Below are 21,993 nucleotides of genomic sequence, written 5' to 3' on the forward strand. Positions count from 1 at the left end.
AAATTACAACAAAACCTATCAGTGTGCGCCATGCTGCAGTCAAGACTTGCTCAGTGCCCAGCCAGCACAGCCCCCCAGCTAGCCCAGCTGGTCTACAAAATGGAAGAGTAGAGGGGGCTAGATCTGCTCCACCTTCTCTCCATGACCCCCCCCCCCTCCCTCCACAAAAGTGCAGCCAATCCTGTGGCTGTGAAAGTGTTGTGTTGGCGGGAATTTTGAAGCAGGGCACACTATGTTCACTGCCTGAGCCTGTGGTGAGTGAACTCTCTCTTCCCTCCTTTTATTTACCATAGTGATCCTTCCTTTCTGCCTTTGAGGGGCCATAATGATCCTTCATTCCTGCCTTCCATGTGCCATAATGACCCTTCTTACATGTGCCAGGGATTCTTCCTTTCTGCCTTCCATGTGCCTTAGTGGTCCTTCCTTTCCGTCTTCTTTGTGCCATAGTGATCCTGCCTTCCATGTGTCAGTGATCTTTCTGCCTTCCATGTGCCTTAGGGATCCTTCCTTCCAGGCACCATAGTGATCTTTCTTTACAACAGTGATCCTTCCTTCTCTCCAATCTCTCTCCCTAAGGGTTCACACACTCTATGCTTTAACAATGACAGGTGTGCTTACAATGATCCACTTTTATTTCTATAAAATGTTTATCCCAAAAGTAACAAAACTGTTGCTGTAACTTAAAAATGAAAAGCCTTAACTGTTAAGCCCACTACAGGGCTGTGTATGGAGAGCAAAGATAAAGCCTTAAATTATTGGTTTAATTCTGGTCACAGTAAGTCAGTGTCCTGTGTGCAATTGGCTGTCATTTTTCTGTTGGCTAGAGTTTGTCTTCAATTTTTTTAGTGCATCTAACACTACCCTCCTCCCAGACTGAGAATGTCACACTCCCAAGGTGTTTCTGTAGCTCATTCATTTAAAATGTTGGTACTCTAATACAATAAGTGTGTTACAGGCCATATCACCAAGTGAAAACAGGCAGAAAAAGCCCAAAAAGAACTAATGCAGTCACTGGAGCTAATGATTTAAGGAAAAAAATGTATAATCCTTTGAGGTAGACTAGAAATGCTAATATGCATAATGTGGAAAACCAAGACAATACCAAAATTGAAAAAAATACTTTGAGACTTGAGGGGATTTTAGAGGGAAATGACCACAGAACTCCACTGATTAAAGTGTACAGTTAAAACCACATTGTGTGGTGTTTTGTTTTTTTGTTTTTTTCGTGTTTTATTGGGACAAAATCCAAAGTAACAGGACAAAGTATTTAAAAAATACTGCAAGGAAAAGAGTCAAACCTAGCAGTAACCAGTACTTCAACAGGTAAAACAGGCCATTCCTCATGTGGGAATAAGGGGGCTTTTGTTTCTTTATGTAATATTTAAAAATGGGTAAGGTCAGAGTAAGAGGAGAAAAAAGAGGGGAGCAGAAAAATATGAGAAGGGTGAACCAGAGGGGGGGAGGGGTGGGTTTATGGGGTGTGGAACCAGTGGGCCACCTTAAATTTCTCACACTACCAGTAGTGTTTAACTGGGTATAAGACCTTCACTGTATCTCTGTGTAGGTGAACTAGGTCCAATAGAACCATGTCTTAGAGAAACAGACATCTTGTCTCCTCAGGGAATGTGCATTGTCATTTTTATCCCCTGTTGCAATATGGACTTCCAAAGCACTGGGATACATGCCCTGGCCACATTGATTAGCTTTTGGACCAGAGTGCTGGTACTTTCATTTAGACTGGAAGCTGAGATGTAAGAGGCTTGCTACTGGTTTCTGTTTCAGAGACAGGTCAGTAAGCGAGTGGATCAGGTCACATAAATCTTGCCAAAAATGCTTGGATCCGCAGGTATGACCGTAAAATATAAAGTATCGTTTTCCTATCCGGGCCACATTTCCAGCAATTGGGGCTCTCATTTTGAAATATATGATGTACTCTCTAGGATCAAGTACCACTGACCTTATTGCTCACAATAACAAAACGCAAAATAAAAATATTTTATTTCATTTTTAAATAAGTTTACAATGCTTAGTACTTGTTTGTCCTTTTTATTTATTTATTTATATATAATAATGTATTACTTCAACTAAAGTAATGAAAAAATTATTGAATGGAATTATTGGTGCGAAGAAAATATTTGTTTTGGTTTTATTAAAAGGCACAGTGGAGATCCACTGTGCAGCTCTAGATCTTGACTGTTGGGTTATAGCGCCACCTTCAAAAGTAGGACTTTCAAAACATAAAAGCATTGCCTATGGGCAGTTCCTGCTGGTGGCCAGTACCCCCATCTCCATGGCACAAGTTTTTACAGCAACTGGGGGACCTCTGGCAGTCCTATTGCAAATGGTCAGATGCCAGCAGTCGTGTTTAAAATGGCCAACATCAGTGGTCCTGCTATGAGTGGCCATTTCTACTGGAATGGAGAGGACTGAACTCTAGTTCTCTTGCTGGCACATTTGACCACTCCAGGCTGCCGTGGGTCTACTGTTAAATTATATGAACCCAAGCGTTAATATGTCAATATTAATGTGCTGAGGACTAAACTATAAAAAACCTTAATGATTCAGATGCAACTATGTGCAGTTTTCTGTCACCCCCAATAAATATATCTAATAATGGTGTGTTATAATCAATTTCCTATTTTACAGTGCACTGAAAAATATGGTATATACTGATCCGTGCCTAAAAATTTGGTATATACTAATCCGTGCACATACAAAAAAGTGCTAAGTGCAATATATGCCCAAAGGCAAAAACTAAAGTGCTGAGTGCTGTGCAAAAATAATTAAATACACCTCCAAGTGGAGATAAATGTATGGCCACAAAAATAAAGTGCTTCGTGTTATAAAATACTATAAGTATATACACCACACATTAAAATAATATCCTTGAAATAGTAGATACAAATTAAATATAAATTGTAGAATGCAAGCGCATAAAATGTCAAAAAATAATTGACAGATAAATTAAAGTTCATCATAAACCAATATGTTAAATTAATCAGTGTAAACAAAATCTCAGTCCACTCCCACAGGTGCAGCTCTTGACCTCGGAAAAAAAATATATAATATAATAAATATATATATTCACACCACTATAGATGTTACCATTCAGCCTTCTCATACGTTTTCACTTGTCTCATCAAACACTGTATTTCTCTATCAGGCTCCTCATTTACATAAAAACTGAGCAGAAATAAACATCATTGCACAATAATCCTAAAGCCCCGATCATCAAACATGAGCCGAGCCATGATAAAGTCACGTGACCTGTGACGCAACGCGTCGGGAGAAGCCAGTGACATCATTCTGAGAAGTATCTCCGCGAACACAGTGGGCGGTGTAGGCTGTGTTGGGAACGCTCAGATCAAATACAATGTTTGATGAGATAAGCGAAAAAAATGAGAAGACTGAATGGTAACATCTATAGTGGTGTGACTGTATGTATATATATATATATATATATATATATATATATATATATATATATATATATATATATATATATATATATATATATATATATATATAAATATAATATAATATTAAATAAATATATATATATATATATAATTTTTTTTTTTTTTTTTTTTTTTTTCGAGGTCAAGAGCTGCACCCGTGGGAGTGGACTGAGCTTTTGTTTACATTGATTAATTTAACATATTGGTTTATAATGAACTTTAAGTAATTTATCTGGCAATTAATTATTTTTTGATATTTTATGGGCTTGCATTCTACACTTTATATTTACCGTATATACTCGAGTATAAGCCGAGATTTTCAGCCTCTTTTTTGAGGCTGAAAGTGCCCCCCTCGGCTTATACTCGAGTCATCGCCGTCTGACTGCTCGATCAGCGTATCGAGCAGACAGACGGCGGACATACTACAATTTGAAAGCCGCGCCTCCTTCTCCGCCTCCGCCTGTGATAGGCGGAACACTGAATTTACCAGCAGCCTGTGTTCCGCCTATCACGGACATCGTCTCATCCTCGTCCGTAGTACGAGGATGAGACGATATCGGTGATAGGCGGAACACAGGCTGCTGGGAAATTCAGTGTTCCGCCTATCACAGGCGGAGGCGGAGGCGGGGCTTTTGAATTTTAGAATGGCCGCCGAGGCGATCCTGGCAAGGCACGGGACGGAGGCGAGGCAAGGCAAGGCACGGGACGGGACGGAGGCAAGGCACGGCACGGGACGGGACGGAGGCAAGGCACGACACGGGACGGAGGCAAGGAGGCACGGCACGGGACGGAGGCAAGGCACGGGACGGAGGCAAGGAGGCAAGGCACGGGACGGAGGCTCGGGACACAGGTAGGCTGGACACACACACACACAGACACACACACACACACACACACACACACACACACACACACACACACGGACACACACACATGGACACACACACACAGGGATGGATGGATGGATGGAGACACACACACACAGGGATGGATGGATGGATGGAGACACACACACACAGGGATGGATGGATGGATGGAGACACACACACACAGGGATGGATGGATGGAGACACACACACACAGGGATGGATGGATGGATGGACACACACACACACAGGGATGGATGGATGGATGGACACACACACACAGGGATGGATGGATGGATGGACACACACACACAGGGATGGATGGATGGATGGACACACACACACACAGGGATGGACGGACACACAGGGACGGACACACACACAGGGATGGACAGGCATGTCTCACCCTCGGCTTATACACGAGTCAACAAGTTTGCCAGTTTTTTTGGGGGTAAATTGGGGGCCTCGGCTTATATTCGGGTCGGCCTATACTCGAGTATATACGGTAATTTGTATCTACTATTTCAAGGATATTATTTTAATGTGTGGTCGTGTATATACTTATAGTATTTTATAACACATAACACTTTATTTTTGTGATCATACATTAATCTCAACTTGTGGAGGTGTATTTAATGATTTTTGCACAGCACTCTGCACTTTAGTTTGTGCTTGTAGGCATATCTTGCACTTAGTACTTTTTTGTATGTGCACGGATTAGTATATACCTCATTTTTAGGCACGGATCAGTATATACCACATTTTCCAGTGCACTGTAAAATAGGAAATTGATTGTAGTGCACCATTATTATATATTATATATTTTTGTGGGTCTACTGTTGACTCTTCTTTTAAAAGAAAAAAAAATACAATTAAAAAATTTATTTTGAGCTGTTGATCCCCGGGTTTTATGTGAGGGACAACTGGGGGCTGGGCATGCTACTTTTGTAGAGCCTGTATATTACCATTCAGCTTGGTGTACCCCATTTTTTCTTGAATCCTACCTATCTTAACTGTTAAGCAGACCATGAAAAAAAAAAAAATGTTTCTCCATGCACACTATTGAGCCTGATCGAGAAATCTTTCCGGTCTTCTTAGCACAAAACTTTAGCCAATGTTTCCAGGGAAAATTTATTTTTGACAGACTGGCAGTGCTTCCAATACTGATCCCAGCACTGGCACATTAGCAGAAGATTAGGCAGAGCTCCCCAGCAAGCATAGGGGTCCGCTCCAGGCCTCTGGATCCTGAAAACTCGGTCCACATGGCCAGGCTCCAGAATGTTTATGGCCAAAATTCTCCACCTTCTGGCCCGTCCTTACTCTGGCAATGGTAGAGCTCCCATAAATATTCAGGCTTCTATCTCATTCCTCTGCCCACTAAATTCTGGAACTTTTTGGAAGCTTTCAGAGGCCAGGGGGAGGTGACAATCTCAGCCCTCAGAGCCTGCCAGCTGAACTGTACATGATCTCAATTAATTCTGGCTCCAACTACAGTGAAGCTTAACTAAAATGTACCTAACCTATTAACACCATGTACACAAGGGGGTGCTATATTAGGAAACCTGTAAAGGAGATGCCTGTGTAGCCATAAAGACTAAAGCTGGCCATACATGTATTGAAATTATACTGGTTTAGCAGGGAGCAGCTGAATTTAAAACCATGTGTGGCTGTACCAGTTCCACAAAAGTTGATCATTAGGTTGCCTTCTGTCAAATAGGCATGTTGGAAATTTTTTATTAGCAGTCTGCAGCTACTTCAGTGTATTCTGACAGACAGTTCCGCTGTCGGAATACAATGCAGGGAGAATTTTTCTTTCTGCCTCCATACTGTGGATGGAGGAACTTTATTCTTATGGAACATCCCCCTTGCACAATATTAACTAAATCTGAATATTCCATCCTCTTCTAGGCAAAGGGATAGAGTCTCAGTACAGAGTATATCAAATTAGTGTGTTGCATCTGCAGATGCTTGTTTTGGTTGCATAGTCTTGCAGGTGGCAGTGTACCGTATTTATTGGCGTATAACATTTACTTTTTTCCCCCTTAATATCAAGGAGAAATTGTGGGTGCGTGTTATACACCGATCCCTGCTGTCTCTGAGGGAAGAGGAGCGAGTGCTGCTGAATTACATAGAGCCGCATTAGGCCACTGTTCTGTTTATCATATGAGCAGGGCCAGGAGTATAATTCAGCGGCACTCGCTCCTCCTCCTTCCCTCAGAGACAGCAGGGATAATCCAACACTGGCGAGGCTGCAGATGGGCACTGAAAAGGCTGCATTGTTGGTCAATTTTATAGGCTTCAGATGGGCACTGAGCAGGGTGCATTGATGAGCTGTGGCCCTAATTTTACTTTAAAGTTCTTTATATAAAATGTATGTTTTTTTTTTCCTTAAACTTCCCTCCTAAAATTGGGGTGCGTGTTATACATCAATAAATACGCTAATTGCTCTGCCTGAATGGAGTGGTTCCATAGTCTGTTCCACTTCCTGCTTTGCGAAGTCCTAGCTTTCAGGATCTATGAATCTGTGTTGTGTTCTTTAATGAACAGAGGAGAAAATAGGAATTTCTCTTTTTTTACTTGCAAGAAAGTCTTTTTCTTTGCAATCTTTGAAGGACACTGCATGCACTCCTTTATTTGTTTGTTGGTTAATAGTTGTTGCTCCATATACTGCTTTGTGACTGAGCTGCCTGTAGCAGATGGGGAGTTTGACCAGCGGGGGGGCACCCATAGTCCTCTTATTTTTTTTTTTACTTTTTTTTTTTTTTTTCTGGTGTCCTACTGCTGGAGGTGTTGCTATGTTACCGAATGGTCAAGATCTAAAGATTTTCCGTGTCCTTCAGTGAACGCAGAGAAAATAATCTTACAAGGAGTACAAAAATATCCTGTCTTCAATTAAGGTCAGTGCAGCTCCTTTTAATTTTATTTTTATTTTTTCCTTTCTATGTAGGTGATTGGAGAGCGGAAAATGTCAACAGAATGTCTGATGAACCCAGATTTTTTGATAGAGTTCATTGAAATGTATCGATCTTTACCTTGCTTGTGGAGAGTAAAATCATCTGATTATTCCAATCGACAAAAAAAAGCAGAGGCATATGATAAACTGCTCAGTCTATGTAAGTCAGTCTGCCCTACAGCAACCCTAGAGCTTGTTAAAAATAAGATTGCAAATTTACGAACCGTGTTCAAGAAAGAGTTAAAGAAAGTGGAGGCTTCAGTAAATGCAGGTGCTTCGGGTGATGAAATCTATATACCACGACTGTGGTATTTTGATCTTCTGAAATTTACTATTGACCAGGATGTGCCAGCTCCATCTATGTCCCGCTTTCCTGACACCTATGAGGTGCAACAGGAGGAAGAAAACACAGATGACAGCTTGGAAAGCACTGGGGAAGGTGCAAACTTGTCCCAGGTATAAAACTCTATTCTTTTATTTGATATTTTACTGTTTATATGGACTTGTTTTGTGTAATTTACACACAGGACTAAACAGAACTCCAAACAGGTAAATACAAGCTAAAATACATATATTGTACGATTTTACCTAAAAAGTAAATTGTAATTATTATTATTTTTAAATGTGAGTTTCACATCCCTTGCAACACTGCATAGTGAAGCAGTTGAAACCACTATTATGTGCTTGGGCTTCAAGTTTCATGCCAACAAACGTAGGCAGAGCCTCAAGTGCTTCCTCTTTTCCACATCATTTATTCCTCTCGACCCACCTTTGTGCCTTTCTCCATTACCCTTTTTTTCTAAGCTCCACCCTTTCTTGCTCAGCTTCTGTTCTAGTATGTTTGATACTGATCATGCTTTCCTGTGGCCTTTCTGACATTCTTTTAACTTTTGTGTCCTCGCTGGACCTTATTATTTTTGCTTTACTCTTCTTATTTGTGCCTCTATCCCAGCTGCATTGCCCTACAGTCTTTCTTTGCTGAAATAGTCAACAGCACAGAAATGACTGTCATCTTGCATTTGCGTGTATAATATTTAAGTGCTAGAAGCTGTTTGTTTCACGTGTTATTGTATTTTTACTAGAAGTGGTTCTTTCTAATTAGACCTCCTGTATCAGTGAGCTATATATACTTTGTATTCTCACTGCTTTACATTATAGACACACCTCCACATTCATACTTCAGAAGAGATTGGTCAGCTTTTCTGCACTTGGTGGGCTAAAGATCAAAAATAAGACCGATATGATACAAGTTTTCTGGTTGATTCCTCATTCCTCCTCTTACCTTTTTTGCTAAAACATAGCACAATGTTGATATAAAACATGCTTCTGAAGACATGTTGGGTGCATTTTTTGTGGACCTGTTAGAAGTGTAGTAAAATTGTTCACGGATAATTAGAAAACATTTGGGACCTATATCGGCAATGGCACATTTTATTACGCTTCTGTTCATTGAAAGACACAGCAGAGATCTTTACTATTGGTTTATAGTGCCCAACACTTTCAGCAGCATATATAACAGCCTCTAACAGCACTAACAAAAATGTAGGTCCTGCTGAATTTTTTGCAGCGTATCACAATGCATAGAAGTTGGAGTACAGTAACCTCAAGCACTCTTGTCAGTGGACACAATAACAACTCAACATTGGGGTAATTGGCGTCAGTGGACACAGTAATTGGTATTGGTAAAACGCAGTAATAACCACCAGCATTGTCAGTGGATGCAGTAAAACAACCCCCAATGTTGGTGTCAATGGACGCTGTAAAAAGCCACAACCTTGGTGTCAGTGGAATGCAATAATAACACCCAGCACTATTGTCAGTACTATTAATCCCCCCGCCCATTGGTGGCCATGGTAGTAGTAGCAATTGACTCCACCCACAGTACAGTCTTTCAATGCAGGGTGTTGAAACACCCTGCTGCCATCTCTGCTATTTATATGGTGCCCAACAGGCCATGGGCCACATGCAGCCCATTCATTGCGTGTGTGTCACCAGAGGTTTAAAGGCCTATTATCTAGAGCTGTTTCATGAGGGATATTTTAGGACCTAGTGAAGAGAGATCGCTAACCAGTTTCAAAATGAGTACATTGTTTATATGGATCTAAAAAATATATATTGAAATATGGGGGGGTTTCTAGCTCAGTGGCAGATGCATTTTCAGTGAGTTCACAGCCCACAGGAACTTAAGTTTTAGGGTGTGGTAGCCCACTTTTATTAACGATAACAAAATAAAAGTTCATACACACATGGATTGCCCCCACAGGGGTTCTTCTCCAGCAGAAATACAATAAATGAAAAAATGCCTTGGTCGTAGTACCATTCTAAACACGCCCACTCCTGGCCTCTAGGTAGCGGTTCTCCTGAAAGGCTAGGATTTGTCACTCCACTGAGACTCGCGGTTTCCTCTGATCCCCTGGACTGTCTCTCCCAGTTATCTCCACTATGGTGTGCCAGACTCTCTGTCCACTGACCTGTGTCACCATGCCACCTCAAGGATATTGCCTCAGTTCCTAAACAGAATGCTTCTCTCCTGGCTGCAGCAATTGCTCCAACTTCATCTCTCTGAGCTATGCTCAGATCTGCCTTATAATGGATGTGTGCGCCTGGAGACACACACACACACACACACACACACACACACAACCCCTGCAGAATTTTTGTAAAACCTGGACACAAGACTGAAGACTGCCACTCAATGCTCTTTGGAGTCTTCAAGTTTTCAGACTTAACCAGTCCAGAGGAAATGTAAAACATAATTTTCTCGGTTTAAAGGCTTCTGCTGGAGCTTCTCAAACTGACTCCATTTTAAACTCATTTTCACCGAGACAGGGTCTCTCATATACCCCCCCCCCCTTCTTTTTATCCAGAGGGAGGAACACCTTCACTTTCTTGTTATAGGGAACCTGCTCCCAGTATGCCACCTGATGAGGAACCACCTTTTCCCCCCCATAACCAGTTTTAGCCATCACAACAGGTTTATTTTTTTATTTTTGTTTTCACAACTTTTCTAAGGTTACCCATGGCAATTAACCCCTTGTTAGCGGTACCATCCAGTAACAGAACACAAATATTGACGTCACCACTTCTAATACCATCAAGTCTCCAGGTACCTTTTAACTTGTACTACTTTGCGAATGACAGGAAAAATCTCCGCTATAGCCATGTCTATTTTGGCCCCTTCCTTCACGTGAGGTCTAGTGGGGAAGGCTATGTCCATGCTATCTACTGGCCACTGCTCAGCCACACCTTAGACTGCACCATCGCAAGTGTTCTTAGTCACCGCATGAGACAGGGACCTTTTAAGGTTTTCAACCATTCTGAGTGCCTTCCGTCCAACCTGATAACTGGAAGCACCCTCTGAGAACCTTGAGACCATTTGCCACACTACTAATAAAATATGGTACCGACCAGTTCCTCTCCTTATTATGACCAAGCATAGCTTGTACTTCTTGGCTCCACCTACTGGTACTACACAGTACCGCCTTGTCCAACCATGGTGGAGACACCCAAATGTACAGCAAATGTGCTTTTTCGACTTCAGACATTTTCAACAGTACATTAGTCATCTTAATGTGAGCCACATCTACATACAAGCCTTTTCTAGGGATTTTTCCATTATCAAGGACGTGAAGGGGCTCATCCACTGAAGCTGGAAAGGTAGAAACATTTAACTGTCATCACAATCTGGTTCTCAACTGCAGCACTGTCAGTTGTACATCTCACGTTTTATCCTTTCTGTTGCAATATTAGTGAGCCACTGCAGGTCATAACAAGTCACACTGCCATTTTTGCACTCAATATTTTCTAGCGGTTGGGCTGTGGATATCACATCTGCCATGCATGCACCCTTAACAGGTCTCTCTGACTGGAGGGGACCAATCTCTGCTGGGGCCAATGCGCCCTTGACCACTGGCCGCTCTGCAATCCCGCGGTTGGGCATAGCAAGTATTATGTCCACACCTTTGTTACACATCATAGCTTTGTAACCAATGGTCGCTTTTAGTGTTGTGACTGCTTCCTTGCACCACACTTCCCAGTCCGTGGTGCTTCCCTGAAAGGCGTTCTGCAGCACTGAATCACCAGTTCCAAGAGGCACCAAAGGAACCCAGGGCTCATTACCCAATACTTATATAGTTACATAGTAAGGTTGAATAAAGACGCCAGTCCATCCAGTTCAACCTGAGTATCTACAATTGTCCCTATCCCTGTACATTGTACACTCACATTGGTCCCTACCCTCAAGGAGCCCACAATCCAAGGTTCCCATTCATATACTAGGGCCAATGTTGGACAGAAGCCAATTAACCTACCTGCATGTCTTTTGGAGTGTGGGAGGAAACCGGAGTACCCGGAGGAAACCCAAGTACCCGGAGGAAACCCACGCAGACACAGGGAGAACATGCAAACTCCAGGCAGGCAGTGTCATGGTTGGGATTCAAACCTGCGACCCTTTTTACTGCTAGGTGAGAGTGCTAACCACTACACCACTGTACATTTATCATCTCTATACGCATCACATAATACAAGAACAGTTTTACTTATGTCACATTGGGATGATGCTTCGTCACCTAAGTCAGAGTGCAATATACTATTTTGACTATTTTTTTCTGATGGCGCTACAATCACACCCAGATTTACACTACCAGCTTTAACAGGCTGAACCAATTGCTCACCAACCTGGTCACATACCTGGCGGGTGGTCTACACCCACACATGCTCACTGTGTGCTGCAGTTCCCCCAGAGTAGCACCAGAGCTATCCCAGACAACCTCCAGTTCCAATGCAGGGAGCTCCCTGGAGATTTTCTTGGACAATGCTGCTACTCTGCCAATGGTTGTTACGGAAGACCTACTCCCATCATTTTTGATAAACACATTAACAACATTATTCTCAAACATGACATTTCCAGTAATACAGTTCTTAACCTTTACAGGATCATCATGACGCTTGGATGTAGCTGTAGCTATTGTGGTTAGCTTCTTACCCACTTAAGCAGCTCCACAGCTGACCTGGGAAACACTCCACTCCAACACTGCAGGCTCCTGGGAAATTTCCCTGGGCAACCCTACAGCACCTGTCTGTTACTAAGGAACATGGTATATGGATTTCTTTGATCGCCCCTAGTACAGCTCTTCCAGTACTCTGCAGTATTCCTCCAGGTACATATATAAGAGTCCCCGTGTCCTTTTTAGTCTTTAGTCCTGCTGTCAGTTGGGCTACACCCTGTGCTTCCCCCACTACACCGGATGGCACACTGAAGCAAGTCCACCTGTACTGCGAATCCCCCCACTGGACACACTCCCACTTCATTGGGTTCTGTCCCATAAACTACTACAGTCTTAGCAATTCCTTTACATTCATTTAAGTTCATTGTCTCTCGTCTGTGGTGTCTCCACAGGTTGACAGCCCCATGTGGTCATGGAGAAATACTGCAGCATTTCCGGACTTGCCGGCACCCCCTGCAGGTAACACAGGATCCCTGTTGCTAGGTTTTACAGCAGGTATGCACACCAAAGATGGTTGGCTACACCTCACGCAGGCTGCGGACTGTTGTGCCCTCCTTTCTGGGTTGACCACTTCACAAAAACAGCCATAATGCACAACTTTACATTCCTCATGCTCACTGGTACCCCCTGCAGGCCACACAGACTTCTTGCCACTTTTGCCAGGGGTGACAACAGATATTCTTGCAGAAGACCCAGGGCTGGTTCACTGATGCACACTCATGCTCTCCTGAGCCATTGCTTGACTGATGCTTTGTCCCATTGCATCACCATGTTTACTTCCCACTCAGGGATAAAGGAAGCTGGGCAACAACCGGCACTTTCCCTTTAACTTGATTTAACATGAACTTCTTGTGTTTTGACCGCCTCATCCTTGTCACACGTACAGCAGCTGGTTACACTGTTCACAGCAGTAAAACAAAAAGTAAAAATCTCACAGGTGCACCACCTGCATGCAATGCTCCATCACCTTGCTGCACTTTCACAAACGGCCACTGACAGTTCCTTAACAAAACTCACTGCTGGAGCAGAGACCTAGTTTTCCACCGTCATTCCACATCTGACAACCATTTGCAATATGGGGAGATGTCTAGCTCAGTGGTGCATGCGTTTTTTTCAGTGAGTTCACAGCCAACAGGAACTTCAGTTTTAGGGTGTGGTAGCCCACTTTTATTAAAGATAAAATTAAAGTTCATACACACGTGGATTGCCCCACAGGGGTTTTTCTCCAGCAGAAATACATTAAAAGATAATGCCAAACCACCTTGCTCTTAAGTCTCACTCAGCCTTGGTCGCAGTACCATGCTACACAGGCCCATTCTTGACCTCTAGGAAGGGGTTTTGCTGAAAAGGGGCTCTTGTGAAACTCCAGGCGTTGTCACTCCTCTGAGACTCAGGGTTTCATAGTTTGGCGAACATCGCCGATCAGTAGAAGGGGACTCCAATCTCACTATCCCACGACACTTTAAAGAACACCATCAAGGGTCCACAGAGGGCATGCAAGTATGGGGCCTTGAACAGATACCTGGATCCTTCCCCCTCGCAGAACGTTTCAAACGTCTCTGCGAGAGGGAAACTTTTTGGATATATACGTTAGACACCCTCACGCCTGGAGGCCTCAACGAGGACATAGAAATCAACTCAGTTGTCTAATTTTTACCCATCACACTTTTTCCATGAGATTTTTTAATGAGACTTAAAATTGCTTAGCCGCCCCCGCCCCCCCCCTCCCCCCTCCCCTTCCCCCCCCCCCCCCCGCCCTCACCTCCACAAATCAGTATCCACGCGCCTTTTTCTGATCCCACTATAAGTGGGTTCACACACGTACGAGTGCGTGTGCATGCGTATGTATGTATGTATGTGTATATATATATATATATATATATATATATGTATATATATATATATATATATATATGTGTATGTGTGTGTATGTGTATGTATATATATATATATATATATATATATATATATATATATGTATGTGTATGTTCTGCTCTAACATCCACGTCTCATTTTAACACCATTTTATTGTATTTTACAGTACCAAATTCTCACAATATCAAATCCTATCAATATACATGTCTCTCACCATGTTATGTCATAATACCCACCATAGAAATATACCTTCAGCAATTTAATTAACAATTTTTTGCCCCTTTTTCATTTTAATTTTATTTTTATTCCTAGTTCTATTTTTATTTTTATCTTTATTTTAATTTTTATTTTTATTGTTTTTTTATTGTTATTTTTATTCCTATTGTAATTTTATCCTTATTTTTATCTCTATTTTTATTGATTCTTTATATATTTTTTATATATATTTTTTATATATAAAAAATTTCTTTTTTATATATATATATATATATTCTCTATATGTATTTTCTATGTATTTTTTCAATTTTTAACAACCTTCTTTTAATTCTTGCAAAATCCACTTCTATTTTATACCTTTAACAAGTATTTTCATAATTTTTTAAAACAATTTTTAAAACAATTAAATAAATAAAAAAGTTCCAACTCTTATCACTTTTTCCCACATCTTGTCCACACTATCCAACTTGTATCCACATACATTGATGGACACACACACAATAATCACATACAACCAGCCTGCAACACATGAGCAATCAACACCATGCTTTGGTCGGAACAGCTCCGCCCCATAAGGTGGAACCTAAACGACTAATTAGAACTGCCCCCTTTCCCTATTTAAACCACTCCAAACATAGTAACCCAGATGCCTGATGAAGGAGCACGCATGCTCCGAACGCGTGCAACGTAAACCACAACGAAACGTCATCGCAGTGCGCCCCTCAACATAACAACGAACAGACGAACGGGCCTCCCTGACGCTGTTACACCAAGCCGTGCGACGCTGGGAACCACCGGCGCCACCGGACGAGAGATACAGCCGAACGAGTTACCGCTTCTCCTCGAGAGCCCTGCGATGCCCTCTAGATACATGATGTGCCTGAAACCTTCTGGTAGAGTGTGAGTGCATAACTTCACAAATTAAATGTCTTTGATTCAACAATACTGCACTTAGATTGGCGCTGTTTTTTCTTCTGTTTATATGTCTTTTACAAGGTACCTTCTATCCTTGAACATGCTGCCTACCTGCCTGTGCTAAAGAAATCATCCCCTTTCTATGACTATTTTCCACAACCAGTAACTGTGGACTATAATTTGTGATCCTGCCAGCTATCCATTACTTCTGCTGCATTTACTGACATACACAGCAAGGATTGCAAAACTCTGTGATAAGCAGACTTGACATCCCTAAATCCGCCACACCAATTTATCAACTTCAGCGTTTTTTTTCCCCCAAACCTTTTTCCCCTCCCCCATAAAAAACCCCCTCTTTTTTTCCTTCCTCACTCCCCCCATCCAGGACATATATAATCCAGCAGCGCAACGCACAAAAAAACAATTTTTTCATAGTTATAGTAGGTGAGGTTGAAAAAAGACACAAGTCAATCCCATGTGTGTGAGATTATAGGTCAGTATTACATTGTATCCCTGTATGTTGTGATCCTTCAGGTGCTTAGCTAATAGTTTCTTGAAACTATCGATGCTCCCCGCTGAGACCGCCGCTTGTGGAAGGGAATTCCACATCCTTGCCGCTCTTACAGTTAAGAACTTTACGTAGTTTAAGGTTAAATCTTTTTTCTTATTTTAATGAGTGGCCACAAGTCTTGGTAAACTCCCTTCTGCAAAAAAGTTGTATCCCTATTGTGGGGTCACCAGTATGGTATTTGTATATTGAAATCATATCCCCCCTCTCAATCGTCTCTTCTCCAGAGAGAATAAGTTCAGTGCTCGCAACCTTTCCTCATAACTAATATCCTCCAGACGCTTTTTTGCCCTTCTTTGTACTCACTCCATTTCCAGTACATCCTTCCAGAGGACCAGTGCCCAGAATTGGACAGCATACTCTAGGTGCGGCTTGACCAGAGTCTTGTAGTGCGGGAGAATTATCGTTTCATCTCTGGAGTTGATCCCATTTTTAATGCATGCCAGTATTCTGTTTGCTTTGTTAGCAGCAGGTTGGCATTGCATGCCATTGCTGAGCCCATTATCTACTAGGGCTCCCAGGTCCCTTTCCATCCTAGATTCCCCCAGAGGTTCTCCCCCCAGTGTATAGATTGCATTCATATTTTTGCCACCCAAATGCATTAATTTACATTTTTCTACATTGAACCTCATTTGCCATTTTTCCTCTGGTCCCCTGGACTGTCTCTCCCAGTTGTCTCAACTATGGTCTCTCAGCTGGCCCAACTCTCTCCATCCACTGACCTGGAACCTCTCCCACATGGAGTGACACCTCAAGGATATTGCCTGAGTTCCTAAACGAGAGAATGCTTCTCTCCTGGCTGCAGCAAGTGCTCCTACTCCACCTCTCTGAGCTATGCTCAGATCTGCCTTATAATGGATGTGTGCACCTGGACACACACACAACCTGCAGAATTTTTGTAAAACCTGGACACAAGACTGAAGACTCCATCCCACTCAATGCTCTTTGGAGTGTCCAAGTTCCCAAGCCCGATCCACACTTGCCAAATCCAGAGAAAATCTAAAACATAATTTTCTCTGCACACAAAGCTTCTGCTTAAGCTTCTCAAACTGACTCTTTGAGAGTCCTGTTTTGATTTTAAACTCATTTTAACCAAGACAGGGGCTCTCTCTCACAATATACTACATCTCTGACGCTAGCTACCACAATGCAATGCAAGTACGCACCAAATGGGCACAAAAATGCAGATGGTAACATCACATGTGCAAAAAAGGATATAAAATGTACGCCATAACTTTATGACCACCGCTAAGTGCATAACATTGATTTATGTCTTGGCTTGTCTGAAAGTTGGTGGTATTAGGCAGCAAGTAAACGTGTTGTCGCTATAGTTGATGTGTTGAAAGCACAAAAAATGAGCATCGCATTTCATTGATGAGGCTGCATAGCCGCAGGCTAGTACCCATGTTGACCTATGTCCACAACCAAAAGGACCTACAGTGGGTATGTGAGCATCAGAACTGGACCATGGAGCAATGTAAAAGGGTAGCCTGGTCTGACGAATGCTTCTTTCAATTACATCTGTGGATGGCCAGTTGTGTGTGTGTGTCGCTTGCTTTGGGAACAGATGGCACTGGGATCCAGTATGGAATGAGGGCAAGTCAGCTAATGTAGTGTGATGCTTTGGACAATGTTCTGCTGGGAAACCTTGGGACCTGCCTTTTACGTGTCAAGGTTCTACCTTTTTAACACGTTCCTAAACGTTGTTGACCAAGTACACCATTCAATGGAAATTATATTTTTTGAATTTTCTTATGAATGTCTCCTTTTAAGAATCTGTAAAATGTTGTCATGCCTATGTGTCACCACTGGGGGCTGTATTGAGCACTCACCATGACATGCTGGAAACAGCGCCATGTCAGAGAGCTGAAATGCTTCTTCCTTCTCCAGCCAGACAGCAGGGCCTCCGGTAAGCTTGAGGTTTTTTTTTTTTCTCCCTGCTCATAACCCCCCCCCCCCGTGCTGATGATCTCCCGTTTTGTGGAGAAGGAGCGCTCAGAGTCTTTAAAAAAAAAAAAAAAAAGACAGAAGCAAGTGCTTGCAAACCCGCTCCATGCTGTCTCTTGGTCCAAAAGGACCTGTAGTCTGCCGCTCACGCAGGAAAACCCTTGCTTTTAAAAAATGTGAGGGGTACCGTAGACAACGCGGGGGCAGGATGTCAGACCCATTTTAGGTCTCAAAGATCTAAACCAGGTTTGAATATCCATTCTTTTCACATGGAGTCAATCCGATCAGTAGTCTCCGTCCTACAAGGGGAAGAACTTCTGGGGTCAGTCGAAATCAAGGATGCATTTTTCCATGTGCCATTTTTCTCCCCACTCACCAGAAATGTATGCTTCAAGGAGGTAGATAATGTTAATTTTCAGTTTGTAACTCTGCCTTTCGGTCTAGCTACTCCACCTCAAGTGTTTACAAAGGTCCTAACTCCTCCTTTAGCCAAGGTAATGGCTCAAGGTATAACAGTACTAGCCTATTTTAGATCTTCTCTTCATAGATCAATTCGGTAGCCCGCTTAAGAGAAATAGCCTAGACTAGAGAAATCCTCCTTAAAGCGGGAGTCCGCCGTTTCTTTTTTTTTTTTTTTTTAAAGCCAGCAGCTACAAATGCTGCTGCTGACTTTTAAAATAATGACACTTGCACGCCCGCGATGTCGGCACCCGAAGCCGATCTCTCGGGTGCGACCGCCGCCATCTTGGGTATGGGAATCAGAAAGTGGAGCCTTGCGGCTTCATTTCCCGGTTCCCTACTGCGCATGCACGTGTCGCGCTGCACAATAAGAATGGTCCCTGCTGTCTCTGGGATCTGTGTGTTTCCCAGCAGACAGCGGGGGGACCTTCGGAAAGGGCGTAGATTCTGCAGATATCTATGCCAGAAGTGGGTGCAGATACCTGTACTGTACAGGTACCTGCACCCCCCTGCCCCCTGAAAGGTGCCAATTGTGGCGCCGGAGGGGGGGAGGGTTCCAATGAGCGGAAGCTCCACTTTAGGGTGGACCTCCGCTTTAAATCCATCAAGGAGATTGCAGTACTTGGGACTGATCATTGATGCAGCTCAGAAGAGCTGACCCTTTCCCCCCCCCCCCCCCCCCCCCCAGGAAAGGGTCAGTTCTATAAGGGAACTAATTAAGTTACTCAAGTTAGAGAAGAATCCTTCTATTCGGCTTTGTATGAATTTGTTGGGAAAGATGGTGGCTTCTTTTGAGGCCTTTCCATATGCGCAGTTTCATTTAAGATTGCTGCAAAACCGTATCCTGTCAACTGGGAACAAAAAGGCCCAAGCTCTGGGCTTGCTAATGCGTTTATCCCCCAATGTGCATCAGAGCCCCAATTGGTGGTTGATATTCAAGAATCTTCAAAAAGAGGAATCCGTTCTACCAGTTACCTGGAAGGTGGTAACAGACGCCAGCCTTCTGGACTGAGAAGCAGTCCTGGAAGAAGCATCTGTCCTAAGGAAATGGTCCAAATCATTGATGACCTTTGTCAATCAATATTCAAAAGATTCGGCTGTGGATTTTATCATTCACCAAGGGGGGCACGAGAAGTTGTGCGTCTCAGGAAGAGGTGAATCATGTTCTATCTTGGCAGAAAACAACATTCCTTACCTATTTTACATTTTTCATTCCAGGAATAGGAATTGACAGGCGGACTACTTGAGTCGCCAACAATTGTTCCTGGGAGAAAATGGTCCTTTCACCCTGACATGTTTCTGTTGATATATCAGAAGATGGGGGGGGGGTTCTGGATGTGGAGTGAAGTGTCAAGGACAAGGGATCCAATGGCATACGAAACGGATGGCTTTATTTTTTTTTTATTTTTTTACATGGGATCAGTTTTTTTTGTTTTGTTTTTTATTGATCTATGCGTTCCCTCCTATTCTGCTGCTTCCGCTCCTTCGCAGGATCAAGCAAGAAGGGAAGGAGGTGATTTGTGTGGCCCAGGAGATCTTGGTTTGCTGAGATTGTAAAGATGGCGGTGGTGGACCCTTGGACCCCACCACACACATTCTATAAGATCGTGGGCGATTAGCCTCAGTAGTTATACTTTAAAAAATGCTAGGAAGCTGGCCTCCAGAGTCAAGAATCTGGAAGGCATATGTCTCCAGGTATAAATCCAGGGGTTGACACCCCAGGAAATATGTCATAGGTAGGATCCTTGAATTCCTACAGATAGTATACAATTCCAGCATCAATTCTAATCCTATCAATGGCCAGATGCCGGCCTTATCGGTCATTCTTTTTTCAGCAACTACTTGCTTCTCTCTCTCTGGTTTATAACTTTATTCAGGGGGTAACAGGGATTAATCCTCTAGTTTAGTCACACCTGAACTCTTGGAACTTAATTTTAGTCCTGTCGGCTTATAGAAGCAGCCTTTTTTCTGAGCCAGTACGAGATATTCCCTTGGTCCTCTTGTGGGGGGAAAAATAATTTTCTTGGTTGCCATATTTTCTGCAAGAAGAGTATCAGTGTTGTCTGCCCTTTCTTGTAAGGAGCTGTATTGGTTGTTCATAAGGTTTTGTGGCCTCATCCTGAATTTGTACCGAAAGTAGTATCGGGTTTTCATTTAAACCTGGCTATTGTTCTGTCTTCATTTTTTTTTCCAGAACTTTGTTTCTGTGGAAGAAAGGTCACTAAATTTTCTTGATGTGGTGAGAGCGGTCAAGGTCTATTGAAAGTGACCGCTCAGATTCGTAAACAAATGCTTTGTCTCTTTTGACAGATGGTCCTCCTGACAGGCAGCATCGAATTCTATTTCTAAATGGATTTGTCAAATGATTGTTCAAACTTTTCATATTAAAGCGCACGCCATCGGGGCTGTTAGTGCTTCTTGGGCAGTACATCACCAAGCCTCCATGGCTTAAATCTGCAAGGCCTCAAGTTGGTCTTCAGCCCATACATTTACCAGATTCTATCAAGTAGATGTAAAAGGCATGAGGACATCGCCTTTGGGTGCAGTGTACTGCAGGTTACAGTATGAGTCCTCTAGTCTCTTGGTGCCATACTTTTTGTTTTGTCTCCCCCCCTTCAGTTGGCATTACTATGGGGCATCCCACATAGTAACTACTATGGCTGTGTCCTGTGATGTACGATAAGAAAATAGGATTTTTATAACAGCTTGCCTGTAAAAATCCTTTTCTTTGAAGTACATCACGGGACACAGAGGTCCCTCCCTTCTTGGTATACACGTGTATTGCTTTGCTACAAAACTGAGGTACTCCCCACCAGTGGGAGGGGTTATATAGGGAGTGCAGTTTTTAATTTAGGGTGTGCCAGTGTCCATCAACTGAAGGTGGCCTATAACCCACATAGTAACTACTATGGCTCTGTGTCCCATGATGTACTTCAAAGAAAAGGATTTTACAGGTAAGCTGTTATAAAAATCCTATATATGTTTTTTTTTTTTTTGTTTTTTTTTTTACTGAACTTTCTCTTTTAACCACTTAAGGACCAGCCTCGTTTTGAGATTTTGGTGTTTACATGTTTAAAAAAAAATTGTTTTGCTACTAGGTGGATGCAGCATCGGTCTAATGCTGTATATGTCCCCTCTAAAACTGAGAACCGAGCAATTGAACATTGCCAATCGCTCGGTTCTCACAGCTGCCTGAGAGGTCACTGGAGCGCTGGACTGTTGCAGGGGTTGGGAGCAGCCGTATATCTCGTGTATATATAGTATATCACAAAAGTGGGTACACCCCTCACATTTATGTAAATATTTTATTACATCTATTCTAGGGCTGAAACAACTAATCAATTATGAAATTAATCAATTACTATTTTCATAATCGGCCAGTAACATAATGGGGTTAAAAAAATAAAATGAGCCCACTATAGTACAAAAATATAATAACCACCACTGTAAATATTACTTTCACTGTTCTACAGTAAAAAAATGAACCCCCTTCCAGTAGTGATTATCTGCTTTTTTGTACTAAAAAGGGCCAACCCCAGTCTTTTTAACCCCATTATGTTACTAAACGTCTTAGGCCTGGTTCACATCGATATGTTTATTGGTGCTTTTTGCAGAAACGCACTACAGTTCATTTACATGGTTTCTTATGAGACACATTCATATCTGTGCTTTTTTTTCAGCCGCTTCATATTTGGAAAGGGTCAGGGACTTTTAAACGCAAAGCGGTGCT

The 21,993-nt window shown here is 42.5% G+C and overlaps 1 protein-coding gene across 1 annotated transcript in view; it reads left to right on the top strand.

Annotated features, from left to right (window-relative positions):
* LOC143987650 (uncharacterized) overlaps positions 1 to 21,993 on the top strand; it is a 330,091-nt gene that overhangs the window by 113,374 nt on the left and 194,724 nt on the right. The window contains exon 3 of the mRNA XM_077486545.1: positions 7,272 to 7,733. Coding sequence (XP_077342671.1) covers positions 7,272 to 7,733 — 462 coding nt within the window. The remainder of the gene's footprint in view (positions 1 to 7,271; positions 7,734 to 21,993) is intronic.

The sequence above is a fragment of the Lithobates pipiens genome, unplaced genomic scaffold (assembly GCF_037356315.1).
Source record: "Lithobates pipiens isolate NorthernLeopardFrog02 unplaced genomic scaffold, aLitPip1_a1.2 Scaffold_18, whole genome shotgun sequence".
In the NCBI taxonomy this organism is placed as follows: Eukaryota; Metazoa; Chordata; class Amphibia; order Anura; family Ranidae; genus Lithobates; species Lithobates pipiens.